At 37.0% G+C, this 23,120-nt stretch overlaps 1 protein-coding gene across 1 annotated transcript in view; it reads right to left on the bottom strand.

Moving 5' to 3' along the window:
• The window catches only part of MED12L (mediator complex subunit 12-like), a 287,707-nt gene that overhangs the window by 25,122 nt on the left and 239,465 nt on the right, over nt 1-23,120 (bottom strand). The window contains exons 32-36 of the mRNA XM_008579724.1: nt 20,991-21,353; nt 18,790-18,946; nt 15,170-15,381; nt 1,999-2,088; nt 360-589 (exon numbers count right to left, since the gene is read on the bottom strand). Coding sequence (XP_008577946.1) covers nt 360-589; nt 1,999-2,088; nt 15,170-15,381; nt 18,790-18,946; nt 20,991-21,353 — 1,052 coding nt within the window. The remainder of the gene's footprint in view (nt 1-359; nt 590-1,998; nt 2,089-15,169; nt 15,382-18,789; nt 18,947-20,990; nt 21,354-23,120) is intronic.

Raw genomic sequence — 23,120 nt, 5'->3', positions numbered from 1 at the left:
TAGTAAGGCACTGCTAACAATAATCAACACTTGTCTCTCGAATATTCTTAGGAAAAAAAAACTTTTTTTAAAAAAAGAACACTGGAGCTAACATACCGGTATCATTTAAAAATATAAGATCCATGCCATGCAAGATCTGAGTCAAAACTATAGGGGCCTTGAATGAAATAAATGAGATGGGACATTCCTTATTTCAAATGTCTATCTGGATGCTACTGAAGATGTGATGACAGAATGCAAATTGTATGCAAATGTGAGGCTCATAAAAACCATTATAAAGTACAATGCCCTAGAAGAAGCGTAACAAACCCAAGAACGTGAGTGTTAACAATTGCCATCATTATTTCTATGTGTATTACCTCTGAGAGCCAGTCAAGGGCTGCAGGTATGGTGAGGCCTGCTGTTGAACGTAGCCACTCGGCTGCTGCTGAATCTGTCGGAGTCTTTCCATTAGTGCAGGGTTGGAATGTGCAGCTGGATAGGCTCTGGAGTTGTAGCTGGGAGACAAGACCATGCTGCCAGCCTGCTGCTGCGGCATCTGCTGCAAAGGCATCTGTGTTCCGTACATTGTATAGCCCTGGGGCATCGTCTGCAGGTAGGAACAAGGGAAGAAGTCAAAATTTACCAGCTTCCCATCGCTAAGATATATGAGGCAGAAAAAAACTATGAGGATCTCTCTGAAATTCACTGTTTTCAAAGGCTCTCATGACTCAAAATAGGAGGAGGACTACTCTGAAGGCAGAGAGTCTAAGCCCGAAAAGTATGGAAAGAACTGGTTGTATGATGATTCACCAGAAATGTCAACTTAAAAAAAAAAAATGCATCCTCGTTTGGTTAAACTGGCTTTTAATATCAGCTGCTTACTTTGAGGGAAGAAGGGCAAGTCTCTGTATAAAAATACTCAGGCAAGTATCTATACCTCCAATGTACAGATGACATCAATATTCAACAGGTCTTCAAGTGTCATTAATGTCATTTCCAAATTAGTCAGGAAAGCTACCTATGCTCAATGTAAATTAAAATAATGGAGTACACTTTCCTGATATGTGACTGCACCTCTCTGCGTCTGATGAATGTGTCTTTAGCAACTAACCAGTTACCAAAACAAAAAAACGAAAACACAAAAATAAATGATTAATACTTTAACCAGGAAGAAAGGTGCAACTGGTGACTGTTAACATTCTCTAGTCCTGGTTGAACCATAGCCCGTTCAGCACTCTACTGATGATCTGAATACTGAATTTTCCTATTGAATATTAATATACAAGTACATTAAATCTCAACAATCTCTAAATCTCAACACCTTATGTAAAAGAAAAACCTGAGGTTCTGTTGGATCACTAGATACAATTTGTGGAACAGAATGCTGATTGAGAACACTGTTCTTCCAATATTCAAAGCACCACATTTTAAGGTAGTTTAATGCATCTGACTTGGAAGACAGAGTGATAATGTATAATGAACTTCCAGCAGGCAGTATGCATGGATTCTGGCTGAAGGGCTCAGTCCCCTGTGGAAAACTCAGTTTTCCTTTAGCTCTGGACACAGAATAAATTGCTAGCCCCAACTAGCAGTGCTGCCAGCACTCCTGGGCTCCTGATCATAAGAAGTACAGGGTAAGAGCACATGGATGCAGAAGTAACACAATTAATCTCTGTTTTACAGAAGACACCGAAGCAGAGTAACCTGCACAATGTCACACAGCTAGTAAGCTGCCAGGACCTGTCCTAAGGTCTGATACGAAGGCCCATTATCTTCTTATTCTACCATGATTCCTCTTCAAAGTTATCTTTGAATGTGCCAGTTTTAATCATGAACTACATCATTATACATTATACATAAAGTAACTCAGATTGTTAAGCATTTCAATATCTACTTATAATCTATAAGTAACCAAGTTCTAGACCTATCGGAGTTGATCGCCTATTTACTTGGTTTTTCTCTTCAAATAAACAGCATCGAAAACACCAGCAGGACCCATGAAGCAAATGTGGGTACCTGTGCTTGCTGCAGCCCTGGATACTGAGGAAGCTGAGGGGAGGGCCGTGCTTGTGCAGCAAAGAGAGCAGCCTGGTCCCCTGGCTGGCCCTGGAAAACAAAGCCGAGGCGAACTCTTGATCATAACAGCAAGGGCTTCCTTTGAGCTTCTGGTCAATAATCCTAATAATGTGTGACATCAAATCTCATTACTGAATGAATCTAGAACACACAGATTTTCAAACTGCACTAAGTGCTATTTGTTATCAATTTCCTACATCTATAGACTGTTGAACTTTTCTTCTTAGAAGATTACAGATGTTCCCAACTATAACAGACATAAGTACCAGCCTAACTAATCAATGATCTGCTCAGCAGAGAGGCTGTTGCATGCCACTCCAGTACACTATAGGTACAAACGCTCCTCTAGAGCAAAAGGCATGAGCTTCTAAGTGTGAGATCTGGAACCACAGGGCCACACCCCCCAGTGCCCACAAAGGGAAGAGAACCTGTGATACATAGAAATGGCATATAAAAATTTCATGATTTTTTAATGAATTTCTTTACAGTGACCTAAAAATTTTGCCTATTTAGCCATGTATTTAAGGGATAAATTTGGTATTTCTATGACTCTAATAATTAATTCGAATATAGTCAATAAAAATTTATAAAAAGTTCATAACAAATACAATTCTAACCAACTACAATTGGTAAAATAAAACCAATTAATATCTGTTCACCAGTTTTAATTTAATAAATGTTTTGGCCTTAGGAAAATAAACATATTCATAACAGCAGCTGCATGTATGTTTTACATTCTGGTGGCAGAAATTATTTCATGGAAGCTTGCGGTAATAATCACAGAAAGAGGCCTAGCTTCCTAATATCCCTCCCCCCCCCCCCCCATGCACTAATTATAAAGAGCGGGGTTTATTGTAAGATTATTTTACTATTATTTTATAATAGATGTCCTCATTTTTAAAAGTGCTAAATTATAGTTACACAAAACTACTGGTAAGTTATGCAGATATTTGTAGCAAGGAGAAAGGGATAAACACTTAGCTTAAGAGGAAGAACACCAACAATTATTAAGAATCTATCATATGCCAGAGACTGGGTTTCTCATTCTCACTCCCACTTTCTCATGAGAACTCTACAGGGTGGGAACATCATACCTATGTGTTTCAGAGAGGAAAACCCAGGCCCAAAGAGCTTAAGCAAGTTAGCAAGCTCACCCAGCTAGACCCGGCAGAGCCATGATCTGAACTCTGGTGAGTCTGACTTCAAAGCTCAGGGCTCTTTCAATTATTACAAGATGCCTCCACATGCGATATTAGGGATGAAAATATGTAAACACTCATTGGTGCTTATTCTTTAAGGACATGTAGTCTCTTAAAATCACCCCTACAAGAAACCAAAAGGAAAATCTCTATTAAAACATATTAATGAGATACTGAAACCAAATGTACACATCAGGTTAAATACTTTTTCTGACCACCTTGTAAAATCACTTGGGGCCATGTATGAAACTTCAGCCTCTCCTAAAATGACTATTTATCCATACATGTGAAACACAAACTTCTGAGTGTACCTACTATGGTGTCTGTACATAACTTCGACAAGTTTCAACAAGAATCTAACTTTACAGAGTAGGGTACCATAAAGATACCCTCAGTCTTTAGCTCATTAATCTGTTAAATACAACTATCTTCTCATTTGCGTGGGCCTAAGAAAAACAGCCCAAACTCTCTCTAGGAGAACCCATACCACGGCAGTGTGGCCAATGGATCAATAGTTACTCTCCCCAAAGTATCCAAATGGCTCTTGATCCTCCAATAACTACACCAGGGAATCACTGAATCAACCAGATCTTTAAATACCGCTCTCTGAATTAGCACTCGACATTAGCATCACACAAGGTTCCTGAAACATACTGTTGTGCTTCTTTGCGGGGAAAATGTATACACATATAACTTTTACACAATAGAAGAAAAATGAACTGTTTATATGTGAATTATAATCTTGGGATCGATAGGTAGTCTATAATACTCATTTTTACCTGACAGCTGCATGCAGATGCATAAACAAATCTTTTTAAACTCTTTTCCTCTGCTTTTTAAAAACGTTATGAAACACGCTATGATTTACATGGGGGGAGGGACTAGAATACTAATAAGTTACATATCTGCGTTATTGGGCAAACTTTTATTAACAAATATTAGTTGAGATCACGAAAATTTTAAAAATATAAACTAAAACCTATTCTACACTAAAAAAAAATCACAAAACTAAATTTAAGGAAAGGCACTGTAACTTTAAAAGAAGCGGGAAGTAAGGAAAAAATTGAAATACAGTTTTAACACTTTAAAATTCATTTCAACCATTTATNGGAAGTAAGGAAAAAATTGAAATACAGTTTTAACACTTTAAAATTCATTTCAACCATTTATGTATAAAAGTGAACTATTTATATATGTATTATTCCCTCCCCACCACTAATTTTTCCCAGCATATTACACATAAGTATAGTAGGAAACAATTCAGATATGCAATATTCTCCCTGAGAAAATCACCAATACCCCAAGTTGGCTAGCACTCCCGAAGTTCTCTATGCATAGCTTTATCATCATACGTTGTGCTGAAAGGAAAACACCCTAAACTCTCCTGCCAGACTGCAATAGATTCTTACTTTTCTTTGTTTTTCCCTGGATAATGCCAGAAACACATTACTTCAATTTGTAAAAACAGTTCAATTTGTTGAGGAAAGAATGAATACGAAAAGTTCTTTAGTAACTTAAAAGATTTTACAAATGCTAAACAAGACCACAATGTGGAAATAAGGGAGGAAATTAAAGACTGAGGATTAGTAAAAGATTTTTAATGATGGTGAGCACGGCTTGGCAACATTAAACCAAGAATAAACTATACAATGTATCATCCAAACTGTGATAGGCCAGGACAACAGGGGCAAAGTGAGACCAAGCCTGGAAAACTGGGACACATGATTACTTATTATCTTTTGTTTTCCGTAAACTTTCTAGGCTTTATATGTAATCAGTTAATAGCACAGTGTGGCACAGAGTAAATGCTCAGTAAATATGGAAAACTGGGACACATGATTACTTATTATCTTTTGTTTTCCGTAAACTTTCTAGGCTTTATTTGTAATCAGTTAATAGCACAGTGTGGCACAGAGTAAATGCTCAGTAAATACCTGTTGAGAAAAACTAAGATTTCATTTCATTTCTCTGTTAATCAATAGATCCAGAGGTAAAGCAGAATTTATATTTCAGCATAATTACTTTACCAAGTGCTTTCCAACTGATTCATAGTTATCAGCACCATCTTTTGTTTGAAAACTCTAATTTAATATTTAGCATCTATCATTCTAATAAATCAATAGATCCAGAGGTAAAGCAGAATTTATATTTCAGCATAATTACTTTACCAAGTGCTTGCCAACTGATTCATAGTTATCAGCACCATCTTTTGTTTGAAAACTCTAATTTAATATTTAGCATCTATCATTCTAATAACTTCTTCTTTCTGCTTGCATTAATATCTGGAAAGTAACTCAATTTCTCCTTCATTACTTATTCTGCTTCACTGAAAAATCAGAGGGAACATTAATTTCATATTTTTTATGCATAGAAAGGACAGTCAGGAGGTTGATTTTTGATGCAATGTTTGTGTCTTGTATGTGCCATGTGCCTTTAAGCACATCACGGGGACAGACTGTAAGACATTTCTGCCCCTGCTTGAGCTCCTGTGGCTCAGGCTCCTGAGCTGTATGTTCTAGGGGAATGATCTCCAATTAACTGGGACATTCTAATTATGATATAAGCCTGAGGTAAATTCCTACACGTGATCTCTTTACTTCATCTTTATGCATTCTGTTTTGGGCTTGCCTCTATAAAAGAAATACCTATTGCGTGCTCTAAAATTCCCACTTCCTCAAAAGTTCTGATGCAGCTGTGCTAGCAGCTCAGTACTGACTTACCTTCCCAGCCTCTGTAAGAACAATCCTCTCTTACTGCTGTACTTTTAGTCAGACAGGAGAAGCATCTGAGGCCAAAGAGATGTCAACTCAAACGTCTTTTGCGTAACTTGAAATTAACGCATCCGGTAAGCTTACAATTTTTGATAAATCATCCTCAAATGAAATTTTTGTTTTTCTGGGTCTTTTTCTCTTCTCCATTACCAACTAGTCCCTTAGTCAATTGAGCAAATAAGAAGATGTCTTTCTAGAGGAGGACTGGTTACACCTCCAATTAGCATCAGTAAGCATTATAATCAGCAGCATTACAGAATCAGGAGGGCCCTATCCACTCAATTTACTAGTAATGATTTTTCAAATCCTTATTTAGCAACTTTTCAATAGTGTTTAAGGGTCACAAGTAAAGAGACAAGTTGTATCTGGAAAGCCATGGCCAGATTTTGTGACTGTTTCTGAAAATACTGATTTGGGAAAAATAATAAAAGGCACACAACAAAAACAAGTGGGTAAAGTTTTATGACTTACCTAGCAGAAAAGGTTTTATTTACCACTCTTAGTTTGAAATTTACCAAGTAATGGTGCCCAAGGCTAAAATAACAAATGGTGTGAACCAGAAGTTGCCTACTTCACATTAGATTGGTCTGTTTTGATTGTAGGCAATAAACAAAGGGAAAATTTTATAAGAGGTCCTGTTGATTAGATATGCTTGATACTTTTACAAAGTTTTCACTTCAAATATTACTTGGTTGGGAATAAATTAACATTTACACTAACCAATAGAACATCCTGATTCATTTTAAAATAAACATATCATACAACAACGAACCTTTACAATATATTCTATTAACATATCCATAAATGATGAATATGACAACTGCCTAAGTACATATTCATTAAATTCCTAATAATATTCCTAATAATTCCTAAGAATATTTAAAAATATATAAGAATGGTAAAAAGGACAAACATACACATTTCCGTTAATTTGAATGGATACAGAAATCATAGAACCTTCTTTTGACTTTAAGTATTTGATAAACAGTATTTTGTCTATATTTTTTTAAAAGTAACGTCAATGATTATGCAAGTTGTTTTCTATCTGAATTACATTATCATCTGAACAATAAATGTGCTACAGCAAACAAAAGCTGTCTCCAAAATATTTTTAAATTTGATAAAGTTTAATACAAGTTTTTAAGTAAAAAAACTCCTCCCCTGCTCTCTGTCTACCATAAATTGTCAGGAAAAATTAAGCCTTTTCAGAAAAGTTTCCATACTTTCCTTTGCTGAAACAGCTATTGGAGAGATTGCCTACATAACAAGTATATTATGACCTACACATCTCTTCAAAGTTTGAATAAGCAGTTAAGAATTTTTCTTTCCAAAGTATAGATAATGTTACCTATTAAATTGGCAGTGAAACAAGTTGACTTACATTCACATCTGAGATGTGTGCTCTTTTTTATTCTAATGCTTCTTGGTTTTATGTTGTGGGTTGGCTACCTGATACCGAAACCTATAAATAATTTAATGCAAAACATGCATTCTTAGCTAGCCCAGGCAAAGCAGTAGAGGTGAAGTTTTGTGACATGCATGCACAAGACCTATGCTCAACAAAACATCTTTCCCATACCAGAAAGAAAATAGAGATGATGCGTTCAGTTGAGAATTTGGGGATGGCCAGAGTGGGATGTGATGAGAAGTGTACATTTCATAACCACAGTTTTCATTATCTTGCATTGGCCTATGAAACAGCATGCCATGCGTTCCTCTACTAATGATATAAATTACCACAGAGAGACGCAAGAGATCAGGAACAGAAAGGTTCAAAACTGGGACTGAGATGAAGGTGCACGAACTGGTCTATGCTCCCAAGCCCAGGCCATGGACATCTGTTGGTTTCTATTCCATACATGTATATGATGACGATCATGAGGCAATCAAAGAGGAAAACTTTCAGAAATAAATTCCATCAAATCAAACATGGTTAATGCATTCATGATTCTGTGTTACAGTCTCAAACAAAGTGAGTAACAGTGAAATGAGGACTATAATTATTACCGGCTATAGAAGAAAAACCCGCTTCTCATTTTGATGTTCAAAGGGTAATGCTATAAAAATTTACTTTAAAAAAAAAGAAAAGAAAGAAAAAGGAATGACAGCAGGGGTGTTACCATTATGTTGTCAAAGTCTTCCAGAAGGGAGACAGCAGAGTTACAGAAGTCCTACAGAAAGGGGACAGCAAGAAAACGGCAGACAATAACAGATAAGACTTTTTAGCCTAATGATGTGAGTAGCCAAAATACATATGAAATATTTCACTTTAAAACAATGTTTCAGAGTGTCAAGACTTGAAAGCCCAGGCCCTACAGCAGTTTCATTAATTCATATGCCAAATGACCTCACTACAGACTGGGACACTGATAGATAATACAGTAACATTCATATACAGAATAGCACCAACTAGAGGATAAATGGTGACATAAAAGAAATTGGGGGGATATCAGAGAGTTGCTGCAGCTAAGGGATGCTGGCATCCCAGTGTGAGCAAGAGGCAGCCACTGTCCTTCCCAGTCTAGAGCAAGTGTGGGAGCTCATGACATCTCAATCACATTAAATAGGCAAGACATTAAGTAAATGAGTCGGTAGATCATATTTGATGGTACTTCAGAAAGTTTGCATCCCAGTGTGAGCAAGAGGCAGCCACTGTCCTTCCCAGTCTAGAGCAAGTGTGGGAGCTCACGACATCTCAATCACATTAAATAGGCAAGACATTAAGTAAATGAGTCGGTAGATCATATTTGATGGTACTTCAGAAAGTTTGTAGAAAAACAAAATTGAGCTATAACATGAATCTTTCCATGAAGTTTTTGAAGTACCTCTGTATTGCTGGAGGTTGTAATTAGATAGCTCCATCCCCAATAAAGGCAAGTGAAAACAGAGCATCAGGCTTACCACCCTCTCAGTCAACCACAGCAGAGAACATTTCTAGTGCCAAACTGTTCACACACTAACAGGGAATCTGATGTAGGAAAAGGCAAGTGAATGCTTGGGAAAACTGCTGATTCTCAGATAAATTATTCCCTTGTTTACATTTTTATAATCTGATTCTAAGGGACATATTGACTGAGATGTCAGAAATTTCCCTGAGCTGAGTTCTAGAGATGGAGATAGAGCAGAGGACTGTCAGTACTAACAGGACAGGAGTGTTACTATACTAAAGACTGGAAAAGATAAGAGGGATTTCCAAAGCAAATAGTATCAGTTCTCATCATTTTAGGTACAGGCACATAGTTCACTACATCTGTACAGTGGTCTTTAGATCCACCTCCCACCCTCATGTTAGTGGTTCATTTTTTCACCCCTCTACCCAATTTTCTCCCCCTCTCATAAAAACAAAGCAGCATACACATCTTCTAGCTCGTTATATTTGCTTAATCATAATCTCAGCAAGTGAAATCAGCACCTTCCTCCTCATTTGAATAAACAGAGAAATAGTAGATTTTAAGTAACAAGCAAAGCACCCACTTCCCTGGACATGTTTTCTACCCAAGGAAGGAAATGATAGGATTTGGACATATTTACTGGTTCAGTGGTTTTCTCCACCCAAGGTTATAATTTTGCCATTGAGATGTACATAAATTACATTCTCTGAGTAAATGCATTAAAGATAATTGTAAGTATTCAAGATCTGTTTCAACAAGACTATTTTGCCTGACAAAACAAGAAGCAAATAATTTGAAATATGCTCGATTTATATAATCAGGAAGTTTACAGAAGGGAAAACAGTAAAGTTATAAAAGATGCCTAAACTCACAGGTAATCAGCTAACTGCAAATTAAAATATCACAATATAATACCATTTTACCTGCTCTGACTGGGAAAAATAACATCTAACAATATCAAGGGTTGATGAGGATGTGGAGAAGGAAAAATGCTCATTTACTGCTAAGGGCAATCACCACCATTGTGGAAATCAAATCAGCATTTCCACTTTCTGGTACACACCCTAAAACTTTCCACATGTGCAAAAGAAATGCACAAGAATGTTTACGTGGCATTGTTAACAGGAGGACAACATTAACTTATATGACCATCAGCAGGAGAATGGATAAATAATATGTTAATATCCATAATGATATAGCATCCAACAGGACAAATGAATGAATAAAACCACGTGTAACAAAGTGGATATAATTAAAACATTAGCCACAAAAACAGGTGCAAAACAGTATGTGTGTGATCATTTTTACAAAGTTTCAAACCTGTAAAGTAATACTGTACAATGTTTATGCAAAAATGTGTAGAAGTAAAAAGCATTCGTAAAAATATAGTCACTAAATTCATGATAGTGACTACCTCTTTATAGGAAGGGAGGGAAATGAGAAGAGATATAAGGAGCCCCATCCATATCTGTAATGTTCTCTTTAAAAAACTGATCTATAGCAAATATGGCAGAACATTATTAATATTGGTAAGTGTTAATTACATTTGTGATTGTTATACTCTTTTCCTCTTCTTGTCTGCATGCTTGAAATGTAGTTCTAAAGAGTGAGTGGGAGGGAGAAAAGGAAGTAAACAGATGGATTCCAAGGTGATACCTTATCCCCAGGGTAGGAGATCAATCACCCAACACCCAACAAAGGGTGATTGCTCAACTTAAACGGACCTCAGTCCAAGAGGCATGTTTTCATGAAGTCGCAGACTCACTCTTGCCAAGGCGCTAACAGCTCCGGGAGGCTCTGACTCAGTCATCCTTCCTTCCTTAAATTACCTAATTCCTTCATCTGGATACACAAATGATGGGACCTGCTCCATGACTGATAACCTAATCTTACAAGTTCCTACTCGCTATAACTTGGCACATCACTTTTTTCCCTATCAAAAATCCTCCTCATTACTGTCATAAAAATCTCTATCCTGTAGCCTGTAACCAATTCCTTTTGCTTTTTTCAATATTTGTCTCAATCCATTCAAGATAAACATATCTTTTGCCTATCTTTTTTTGGACTCGAACAAAATGGCATTGGTTGTTATAAACAATGACAAAATGATTTTGTGCACTGAGAGGGAGAAATCAGGACAAAGCAATTCCATAAATCAAAGCATAAAATAAAGTCCTTTTGCTGGGTCAAAACTTAAGATTCCTTCCGAAAGCCCCTACCCTAGATGATTGATTTGATGGGGCGTGGGGAAGGGAGTTCCAGCTGTCAGAAGAAAAACGCTGAGTGTAAGAAAGGGGTGGCTGGAAAACAATTCAAGCAATGTTTTGCATTATTATAACCAATACTCTACATTTTGTGATAGTTTTAAGAGAATATGTAGAAAATAAAACACAGTGATACTTTTAATACTGAAATTGGAATAAGCTTCTTTGAAGTTTATATCACAGAATTTAGACAGTAAAAACATACCATCCTAAGAAACCAAAGTGACTATTAGGAAAACTAAACAACATTCCTTTTTTATTATTATTTTTGTAAAGATGACTGGTAAGGAGTTCTTAACCCTTGACTTGGTGTTGTCAGCACCACACTCTCCCAAGTGAGCTAACTGGCCATCCCTATATAGGGATCCAAACCCATGACCTTGGTGTTATCAGCTCCGCACTCTCCCAAGTGAGCCATGGGCTGGCCCCTAACAACATTCCTTTTTATTAGTCTGTTCTACCAGTGGTGGCCACTGAGCAAATAAGGATTGAACCAATCTTATTAGGTAGAACTAACATAATCATGCAAGTAAATCATGTGACATGCTTTTATTCTTTTAATCCTTAAAATATTTGAGAAAATAAAGATGATTTCTATAGAATAGAAATTTCTTTTGAAATAATAAAACCATAAAAGTAATGCTGACAGAATAGCAACAATAAATATGGCCGCTAATATTTTTTAAGCACGTACTATGAGCCAGCCACTGTTCTAAGGGCTGCAATATATATTAAATCATTAACTTCACAACCACCCTATACAGTAAGTATTGCATTAGCTCCATTTTATAGACAAGGCTCTGAGGCACAGAGAGTGGTGTAACCACTACACTGAGTCCCATCTAAATATGGGACATTAATTATGGAATGGAGATCAGTCATTTTTACTTTCCTGGATGAAGACTGAAACTAAGAAGAATGAAAAAAGGTTTCCTTGTCAAAACATCTTTATGCATGTCCAAGTGAATTAAAGCTATAGAAAAATACACACAACCACAGTCATTACATCAAATAATCTTATCAAAAATACAACAATATGCATGCTATTTAGCACCTGTTTTCTAGACACTAAAACAATGTCTTACATTTGTAAGGAAATATAAGATGGTCCATAACAGAAAATTCCATGATTGACTGAAGCTCATACATAGTCTCTGCAGTGGAACTAGAAGGTTATTTTATATTAGTATTCTAGTTTTAATTGTGTATCATCTAAGGCTAAATGGTTTCTATATATGTTGACTTCTCTTCATTAGATGGAGATCACTGATGAATATCACATCAGTGATATTCATAAGTAATTTTAATATATGATACTGGATTATCACAAGGGGAATTTTATTCTGCCACAATACTATATTTAGCCAGACTCCAGGTATATTAATAGCTCATATATGATCTAGTAGGAGAGAGGAAAGGTGGTAACATTTCCTCAGAACCTCCACTGTGCAGACACTGCAGCAGATGCTACATGGAAATTTCATTTACTCTGGGTAGGATCACTGTACCCTGTGACTGCATGATGTATGCAATTCTCTTTCTTATGAGAATACATTTTCTTCAATTATCCAAGACTTGAAGAATGGTGAGAGAGAAAAAGACACATCTACTTGTGAAAGGCCTTCAGAGACTCCAAAGCAAGTTTCAACTGTTAAGAAAGAATATGGGGAAAGAGGGGGGAGGTGAATACTGCACAATCACTCCTATAAAAATTGAGCTTTTAAAATTTGAAGAAGGCATCTCTGACCTTAAAAGGTTAAGAAAAAAGAAGTCAAAAGAAAAACATCCAATATTAATGACAGAGTTGACACAAAGGAATCAGTAAGAAAAAGAATAAATGAACTATCAGTTAATTCCATTAGAACAAGTGGTACAACTCTAGGTGACAGAAAAGAATAGAGTCAGGCATTTTTGAGTGGTTTGAGGAAGATGTGGAAGTAATGGTGTCATCCAGGTACATTTTAGGTCATAAGCCTGCCTTCCCCAAATATGCAAAAATATCTCTGATTACATGTAAACTATTCTGATGAATTCCTCTTAAAAAATTTGTTTTAGGTGATATTACTTGTCATGGCTTATATCAAGGATGAACTTTTCAAGGACAGGAGTATTTACCTATAAATGGCCCAGTGGGCTTTTCCCCAATGCTACGAACCACTCGTAGTAATTCAAAAGCTTAATTTAACAGTAACAGTTTGAAAGTGAGTTATAAATAAAGAAAATTATACCTGTGGAAAAAAGGTAGATATGAAAAAATAAATAAATAAGGCAAATTTTACTTAGGCTTTATTACTTTAAAAGGGAGCTGAATTCACCCTACTGCGATGGTATCCTAACTTGTGATAAATTATTTTATTTGTCTCAATAAGGGTTTGAAGCATTGGCATAACTATTTTGCTCATCCTCAAGAAGAACTAAAATCCCAATGAGGTTTTAAATGGTTCAAACATGTTGTTTAAGTAAAATCCATGGTTTTTATATATGCTAATCAAATTCTCAACATTTAGTGTAAGAAGCAGCTTAGGCCCACCTTACCTGCCACCCAGGGAGATAAAGCAATTACTAGAGGTTAGGGAGGGACAAGCATGTGTGACTATTGTTTGCATCTTCATGCACTTCAACAAGTTTCTTCTCTCTTGCCCTTCTTACAATTCAGGTTAAAAAAAAAAAAAAAAAGAAGCATTTCTAACAATGAATGACTAACCTCCTACCTCTATCCTCCAAAATCACCAAGTGGCCCAAATGTACAAGTGCCATAAATTATGCAATGTAGAAATGCCTGGAAAGATAGATATCCAAAAGAAAAAGGATATTCTTAAAAACATTCGAATTTTTTGCCATTTTGAAAGTTTTGTGGTTTTTCTTAGAGCAGGACACACTTGTAGATTGGCTACTTCCATTTAAGGATCATTAAGGTACCTAACATATAGGGTTGTTGTGGGATCTAAGATAACTAATACATTTAAAGTGCTCAGAAGTGTTTTGGCATATAGTAAAGTGCTCTATCAGTGGTAGCTACTACTATTATCATTATAAAAGAGTGCATAACCATTTTAGAAAAATTGGAGAATACAAAAAAGTATGCAGAAACTAGAAAAAGAAGTCACAATCTCAGTTCACCCTTTTTAATGTATGTGTCTAGATTCAGACGTTTCATGAGTCTAAACTTTTTGCAATTTCATCAATGTTTTGTTAAACGAAATCACTGTCGTCTAAAAAGAAAATTCAGTTATAAAAACAGAAATAATATAAATATCGGGCCGGCCTGGTGGCGCACTGGATAGTGCGCCGCTTGGGAAGCGCGGCAGCGCTCCGGCCCAGGGGTTCGGATCCCACATGCAGACCGGTTCCCGCTCACTGGCTGAGCGAGGCGTGGGAGCAGCACCGAGGGTTGCGATCCCGTTGCCGGTCCCCGGTCCGATACAGGGGCAACACTGAGGGTTGCGATCCGTTGCCGGACACGGAAAAAGACAAAAAAAAAAAAAAAAGAAATAATATAAATATCAAAAATGAAATTGAATGTGTCCATATACTGACATTGTAATTTATTCATTGTCTGCTACAGGCTTTATAAGTATTCACTGAAAACAAAGAGTCAAGGCAGGGCACTGTCAGAGAAAACATCAGGATCACAGAGACAGGACCTCAAGGTAATAAATCTAAAAATAGTGCATGAAACTAGAACTAAAGAGGGTACAGAATATCGTGGTAATTATAACACGGAATGAGGACTCAGAGAAGTCGGTAGCTCTTTTTGTTTTGAGGCATACTTTTAATAAATCTAAGACATTTCACATTCTTCTTTGACCAATAACAGTAAAATGCAAAGGAGAAAAAGTATGTGTAAATGGATATGAGTAGATACACCTGCACTCACACAAGTATTCGGGAATATGCACACCAGAAGATGCCACATACGCCAAATTCATCCCTAGCTACAGAGGTAATGGAATGCCAAGGCCTCCAGTTGCTGGGTCTGGACAAACCTGTTGGAAAGGTCGAGCCTGGGCTTGCCTGAGAAGCCGCTGCTGCTGCTGCTGCTGCAGAAGCTTCATCTGCATCAACTGCTGCTGTGAGGTGATGGCATGAAGGGAGGGAGGCTGCATGAGGGCGCCCGAGCGCCTCTGCAGCATGTTCGACAGAGCCTGCTTGGTATTGGTTGGGACAAAGGAGCCCGCAGGGTCCAATCTGGAGCCACCTAAAAAAGCAACCAAAAGGAATGGCTCTCTAGGTACATTAATGCAACAGGTCAAAACTTTATCAAAACAGAAATTTCGCCTTCCATGTCTCACTTTAGGAGCAGAACAGAAAATAATTCACTGTCCCACATACTGCAGATGTTAAAGATCTGTGAAGAGTTGCATAATTTCCAAAAGATGGGTAGGGTGATGTTGGAGTGAATTATAATTTAAATATGACTTCATGGAGGTCGCACTTCAGTTGGTAAACTGAAACATAGAGCCGCTGGCATAACACCGGAATTACGTGGGTTTTAAATCATGCAGGCCCCTCAGGAACATATTACTTGTATAAATGTACTGCCTTCATGGTATATTTTGCCAAGTGTCCTAAGCCAGGCATAGAAACTCTTAAGTAATTTTAAACAAATCTGAAGCTCATGTTATTTAAGCTTCTTTACCAGGGCAAATGAAAATGTCTGTTTTGTAGTAAAGAAACATAAAAATACTTTAAAAATCTGAAATGCTTGGGAACCTCAAATACTATGATTCTAAAAACAATACATGTTTTCTTTGAGAGCTAAAAATCAAATAAACAGGAAATGGTGATTTTTATGCTTAAGAAACCAAAAGAAATTCTTAATTTATTTGTACATATAATTTGTCAAATGCCTTTAAGAGGTAGGAAAAATTTTTCTTCAACTTTTATGGGCTTCACAGTAAATGTCAATCCTGCACCACAATAATCTATGTTCTTTGATGTATGCAGATGAAAAAACTTCTATACAAATATCTCACTCACGCATGTTTTATCTTTTTTTGAAAAGCAAGTTGTATGATAGAAACAAACATTTTAAAGGTGTTCCCCTGAAAATGCCACATTCTTTTAAAGATGTGGTACCACAACCAGTAATATGATTTATGGTCATTCAGTGGCATTTGCAGAACATTTGGGGAAAAACAGAAAGTAAATTTGAGTAACACATGGCAAGGTAACTTCTACTGAAGCAAGAACTGGAATAGACTATTACATAAAAACTTCAGACTCATTTATAGAATAAGGAAATTCTTTTTCAAGATTAGACTAGGGTCTACTTTCTTTTCATTTTCCTAACTCTTCTATAATCTTGTACTTCTGAGCCAATTAAAGAAATAAAATATTATAAATATGGCTGCAGCCCTCTTGATATTCCTACCTACTTTCCTCACCTTTTCCTACCAAAATTCTACTCTGAATTTGGTGTTTTTTCAGTTCTATGCATTTCCTTATAACTTTACAATACTGGTGTGTATACGTGAGAGAGAGAGAGAGAGATTAGTAAAGATACGCATGTGTGTGTATGTGGTGGTGGTGGGAGTGCTTTGCATTTGAGTGAGGTCACACTGTACATACTCTTTTCAACTTTGTAGGATTCATTTTTATGAAAATCTATTAATTAACTCATATAAAATCTTCATAAATAGCTCATTTCTCCCAATTTATTTTCTCACATGTCATCTAATACCTAAAGTTCCTCAACTTATAAATACCTTTTTATAGTATTCTAGGGGGAGAGTGTGCATGCTTTCACAAAGGAATTAGTCTTCAACTCACAGACAGTCCTTGTGTTCCAATATCTACACAAAATTAACATGGACCTTGAAATTAAAAAGAGAAGGTCAAAAAGATGACGACAGTGTATTATTTTCCACATTTATCCTTAAGTCTAGTTTGCCCTTTGTAGTCTGCATCCCTTCACTCAACAATCTATTTTTAAGAGCTCCAAGTTCTGGGGATACTGTAGTGAACACAACAGAAAAAATACCTGTCTTCATAGAGCTTACGGTCTGGGGCATGAAGATAATAAACCAATAACAAAGTAAAGTATAAGCAAGTGCGGATGCTCTGGAGAAACAGAAAGAAGGGGAGGGGCAGAGAGGGTGCTGGGAAGGGGTGGGACTTACAATTTAAAATAGGGCGGCCATTATTAGAGACTTCACTAAGAAGGTGATACCTGACCAAATCCAATGGAGGCAGGCAGTAAGCCATGTGGGTAGCTGAGGGACAGCACTCAGGCACAGGGACCAGTCAGTACAAATGTCCTGAGGCAGAAATATGCTCTAATCACTTACTGAACATGTCTGTGTGTCAGACTATCTTCTAAGGGCTATATGTATATTTTTATTTACTTTAAACTTTATATATATACATGTATATGTATATGTGTAACAAACTTTATTTCATCCTTTTAAAAAGAATGGGTATTTTGTCCATTTTGCTCACTGTAATACCCCAGCACCCAAAATAGGATGTAGTACATCATGAAGTTTGATACATTTTGCTGAATGAATAACTGAATCGCCCCCACCCTAGAAGGGCAGATGTTAGCAAATCCATTTCACAGATGACCAAACTGAGGCACAGAGAAATTAAGACTCATCCAAGATTATATGGCAAGAGAGTGGTAGAGCTGGACTTGAACCTAAAACTCTAACTCCCAGACCAGCTCATTTAACCATCCATTTAGGGAACAAAATATGCATTCTTCCCTGCTGTTAGCCAAGAATCAAACATTTTCTTCCATAGGCCTCAAAGGTCATACTCAAGTTACAATAAAAGTCACAATACAGAATAGGAAAAAAATTATTTGTTAGAGTGTCACATTCTAACACAATGCAGACTGAGATCTCAATTTAAATACGCTAAAACATGCAATCTTTCATCTAGAAAGAAAATTAAATTCATTTCTAATTAAGGTCATACTCAAGTTACAATAAAAGTCACAATACAGAATAGGAAAAAAATTATTTGTTAGAGTGGCACATTCTAACACAATGCAGACTGAGATCTCAATTTAAATACGCTAAAACATGCAATCTTTCATCTAGAAAGAAAATTAAATTCATTTCTAATTAAGAGATGATTTTATTTAGAAAACCTTCATTTGGGATATAAAATCTGCTTGGGCTTGAATCAAAGCAATACTAAAATCAGTAACATTTACTATGGTAATTTTCCTTGTTGATGTCTAAATCTTGCTGAACCAATTTTCTGAGTTGCTTCATGGTATAAAGAATATAAAATATACACCATAAGAAAATAATAAAAGATACCATGCAATATTGTCTAATCTTTTAAAATGCTAAGAATTATATCTGATAAAAATGTACACAGATCTCACAACATAAAACCTTTATCAACTTTATGTCTTATAGCTTAGATTTTAATCAACGGGATAATTTTCCAAAATCAGTACACAAACTGGTAACTGAAATTTTATTTTAGAAGAAGAAAAAAACACTTTGAGTGGAGGGAATTACAGAAATGTCAGCTGAGCACTTGATTCTTGAAATTTCCAAGTTTTCTGGAGGTTTCAGGTTAAAAGCAAAGAGAACCACAAGCTGCTTTTCATCTCAGAGTGACCTTACTGTGCTCTCTCATCACATACCTGAAGGAAGAGATTGGTTCTGAAGAAAAAAGCCAGGCTGCTGGGGCTGGCCCACGAGGTTGTAACCCCACAAGGTGGACTGTGGATGGTGCATCATCTGGGAGGAAATGGGCGAGTAGTTAGGGGGCACTCGGTATATGTTGCTCTGTGGATATTCCTTCAACATAAAGTTAAAAAAAAAAAAAAGTTACTTAATTCCACATTACCACACAGCTAGCTGATGCAAATTCTTCCTGTTAAGTTATCTGAGATAACGCCTATCCCGGTGTGCAAGGTTGTTCTCAGAAAGGGATGATGGAAGCCAAGAGCATCACTACATTCTCGTCAAAACACTCTCTGAGTTAAACTTTTTCTTGACATGGCTTACAGTGGGCATAGATGAAAAAGGATCTCTTCTGACATGGGTTTTTAAAATACTGACATTGGCCAGCAGTCAGGAGAATGATATGTTCAAAATGTTGAAGGGAAAAAAAATGTCCAATAAGAATTTTATTTCTCAGAAAAGTATCTTTTGAAAGTGAAAGAGAAATAAAGACATTTACAAACAAACAAACAAATAAATAAATAAATAAAAAGAAAATACTAATATTGAACAACACCCACAGTGGAAAGACCATCTTCAGCTGCTAAGTCTCCTGATCATTTCACCTCGGAAGGCCTTAGTGATCCCATGAGTCTGGATGAGAATTATGCCAGAAAGACCCACAACACTTCAGAACCATTCCCCCCCGCATAGATGGGGTCTTTCTTACAATTTTCAAGACACCACTCTAAAGAAGTTGACACCCCTTTATCTCCCGTACTTTCTCTTCCTTACAGCACCCGCAAAGTCTCTAAGGATTGCACGTGAATGTCTCAATGGCCCCACCATTGCTCCTACTCTAGTCTAGTGACACCACTCTAAAGAAGTTGACACCCCTTTATCTCCCGTACTTTCTCTTCCTTACAGCACCTGCAAAGTCTCTAAGGATTGCACGTGAATGTCTCAATGGCCCCACCATTGCTCCTACTCTAGTCTAGTCTTAGAGGATGGGGGAGAAACAAAACCTCAGTTCTCTGCAATTTCACCAAAGAAAGAAGAGGCAGCTTCAGGAGGAATACAGGAGAAGGGGTCATGACCAGACTCATCTGGGGAATGCGATGGGTTTCAGGGCTTTTGCATCTAAAAAGAACCAATGACTGACAGGCTAGGATATCCAAGATTTTGGAGGGTGTCAGTCTGTACTGTATTGAACATGCCTTCAAGACAAAGGAATATAGGTAGGAAGACTGAATGAGGAGAGGGCACTGATACTCAAGTCACATCCAAAAGTGATGATAGTCATTTCTATAATAATATTAACCACCAAGCTATGAGCTAGGAAAAACATATTTGCTTTTGACATAGGTAAGCAATAACGATAATTACGCATGAATGTCTGAACACTAAGTTGTAAATATTTCCTCCACTGTGTAGCAAGAACACTCTTGAATTTTATTTTTAAAAGTCTCAAATTCTCTCAAGTATTTTCTAGGCAAATTTCCAGGAAAGATATTTTAAGCATTACTGTTTAAGTTCCACAAAACCATTTCTAAATGACCATCTAATAGATTTCTGTTGTTTTAAAAAATTCTCAGAAGTAGGCAACAATAATAGTGAAGCATGAAGTAAGACTATTTAAATTAGGCTTATTTTATCTCTTAGAAAGTCTGCAGATATGGTAAAGAGGTAGAATATATAGAAGGGTAAGATGAAATAGTAAAATATGAAATCTCAGGAACATCCTATTGGATATGTTAGATGTAATTTTATCAATAGAAAGGCAAATAGAGCTTTTCGTGTGAATTTACTGCAGACATCAATCACCCTTAAAGCAATAAATATTTTAGATGCGCCTAATAATAAAAATATGTAAGAGGATGAAATTTGGTGGTTCTAAGAAATTCAAACTTCCATTATGAGGGACTGAAATATTAACAAAATATTACTCATAGCAGAAGCCTAAAAGTAAAGTTATCCATAGTGGAGGAGGGAAAATTCAAAACTTTCGTTCTGTGGTATGTGACAATCCACTGTGTGCCGTTCAGTTAATTACTACAGAAACTGATTGGGATCACTGCTACGACAAGGCTTGGGCTGCACTCAGTGGCATCTGCAGGGACAGAATGTGGGCACCAGCAAACACTAATGGACCAAAGCTCTCCTTAAACCCTGTGCTTACATCGACCCTTGCGCTTGATCTCGTCTTGCGCTTCCTTCCCTTTGTTTTCTTCTCCTCATCTGTTGCAGATTTCCCCTGATCTGACAGCTCGGCCGATTTCCTTTCTGGTTCCTGAGAGACTGGAGACGAGGGCTCTTCCTCTTCCTCCTCGGGAGGCAGGGGCAGTGGCTCGAGGTAGTAACTTCGGGGCTTGGGCATGGGGTGTGTGTGATACAAAAGAAGGTGGTGCTGCTCCTCGTACTTGATCACTTTGCGGTCCACTCGGACAGTCCCGAACCAGGCCCAGGACAGAGGGGCTGGGTTCTTCTGACCCTCGAACAAGTCCCACGGGGACACCTTCTGCTTCGTAGAGACCTGAAGACCCTGTGGTAAAATAATGCTCTATGACAATACATTCAGAGCTTTTCCTGACTCACAGACCAGGCTTGCTTAGGTTATGGACTCAGAACATTTTGGCTGGGGTGGGCCTTACAGCACCCTAGCACGTAGCAGACAGGGTTACGCAGCTTGAACACTGGAGAGCAGCAGCTAGAATTCACACCTTTAGGTTCAGATCTGTAGTTCTTTATACCACATGATGCTCTGTTCAGGCAACAAAAGGCAGTCCAGTATATTTTACTGTCAAATGCAGTTTTCATTTAGTTATATTTATAGCCCTCCCACCCCCAAAATCTAAACTACACTGCAAAGTTGATCTTGCTATACAAAATTATAATCAGTTATAAATCTCTGGAATCTGTATTATTTTTAGGATAATACAAAATTTTAAGAGTCAACTTACAGCCAGACTCTAACTGGGTTCATATTAACTTCAATCCAAACGTGTATGAACTTGGTTCAATGTGGGGACCTTTTAAGTACTTGATAAGCCAGTCTCTGAGTAAAGTAATATTATTACAGAATTAAATTATAGCAGCACGTACAAATAAAGTCTCCCAACTCAAGCTTATCTCTGTTGCTTCTGGACGAGGAAACGTTATTCTGTTTGTGAAAGTAAAAGTTACTTATTTTTAACATGAACTGGTATATATCTCTTGGTACTTTTCCTAGCACACCAATATAAAATTTTTGTCCTCAAAATGGCCCCTAAAATAACTAGTCAGTCATTCCATAAAATATGTATGCTCCAATTACTCTTTCCTTGGTGTTTTTGCCCAAAACCAAGGCTCAATTACCACCCATAAAGTGTTTCCTAATATTTGTCTTGAGAGGAGACTTCTTTCCTGGGTGCCAGACCATAGATTCAAATGGATTCTGGGTGTCTCACCACTAGAGAGCCCACTGATACCACAAACTCAGCTTACCATGATTCCAGCTTTCTCTTTCCACAACCACAGTAGTATTAGGTACTCAGCTACTCTGAATTACAAGGATATTTATTACACTTCTCCTGGGTCTCATTCTTTTGTGTCTTTACATAAACTGTCCCCTTTGCCTGCACCACACTTTTCCCTACCACCCAGCTAACTCTGAATCCTTCAAAAATGACTCAGGTGTCCATTCTCCTCGGGAGCCTGCTCTGAGTACCTGCCCTTCACCTGAGTTCACTGGCTCTTCCTCAGCATCCCCTAATCCTCTCTGTACCACGACACACAAAGTTCATTACATTGCAATTGTCTTCCTCTTGAGCACAGAGGTGCTCTGTCTTTCATCTCTGTGATTGCGGAATGTCTGAGGTTGCTCAATGTTCATTCAAAGAATAACGGGCCACTCGTCTCATATTTTAGAGAACCTTCTTTAACATATAAAACAAGTATCCATTAAATATTGTTTGATGAGCATATGAAGTATCATAATATTTAAAATAATTGTGACTTGAAACAGCTTACTACATGAAGACATCTATCAATAAAAATTTTCTTATCTAAAAATACTCTGCTTCTAAAAATATGAAGTACAATCTGAACTGGTCTTTGCTTCTTTTTTTTGTTTGTTTAACACCTATTTTTCCTTTGGTGGATTCCAGAAATTTACTTAAATTCAGGTAAACATTTTAAATAAAGGTTGTCACAGATTTGAACTATTTGTATTATAATGCCAATGACCACTACATTTACATGACAAAAATAAGCCTTCCAGAAATTTACTTAAATTCAGGTAAACATTTTAAATAAAGGTTGTCACAGATTT

The sequence above is a fragment of the Galeopterus variegatus genome, unplaced genomic scaffold (assembly GCF_000696425.1).
Source record: "Galeopterus variegatus unplaced genomic scaffold, G_variegatus-3.0.2 Scaffold1947, whole genome shotgun sequence".
In the NCBI taxonomy this organism is placed as follows: domain Eukaryota; kingdom Metazoa; phylum Chordata; class Mammalia; order Dermoptera; family Cynocephalidae; genus Galeopterus; species Galeopterus variegatus.
The sequence above is the reverse complement of the archived record's forward strand: the minus strand, read 5'-3'. Positions and strand labels throughout refer to the sequence as shown.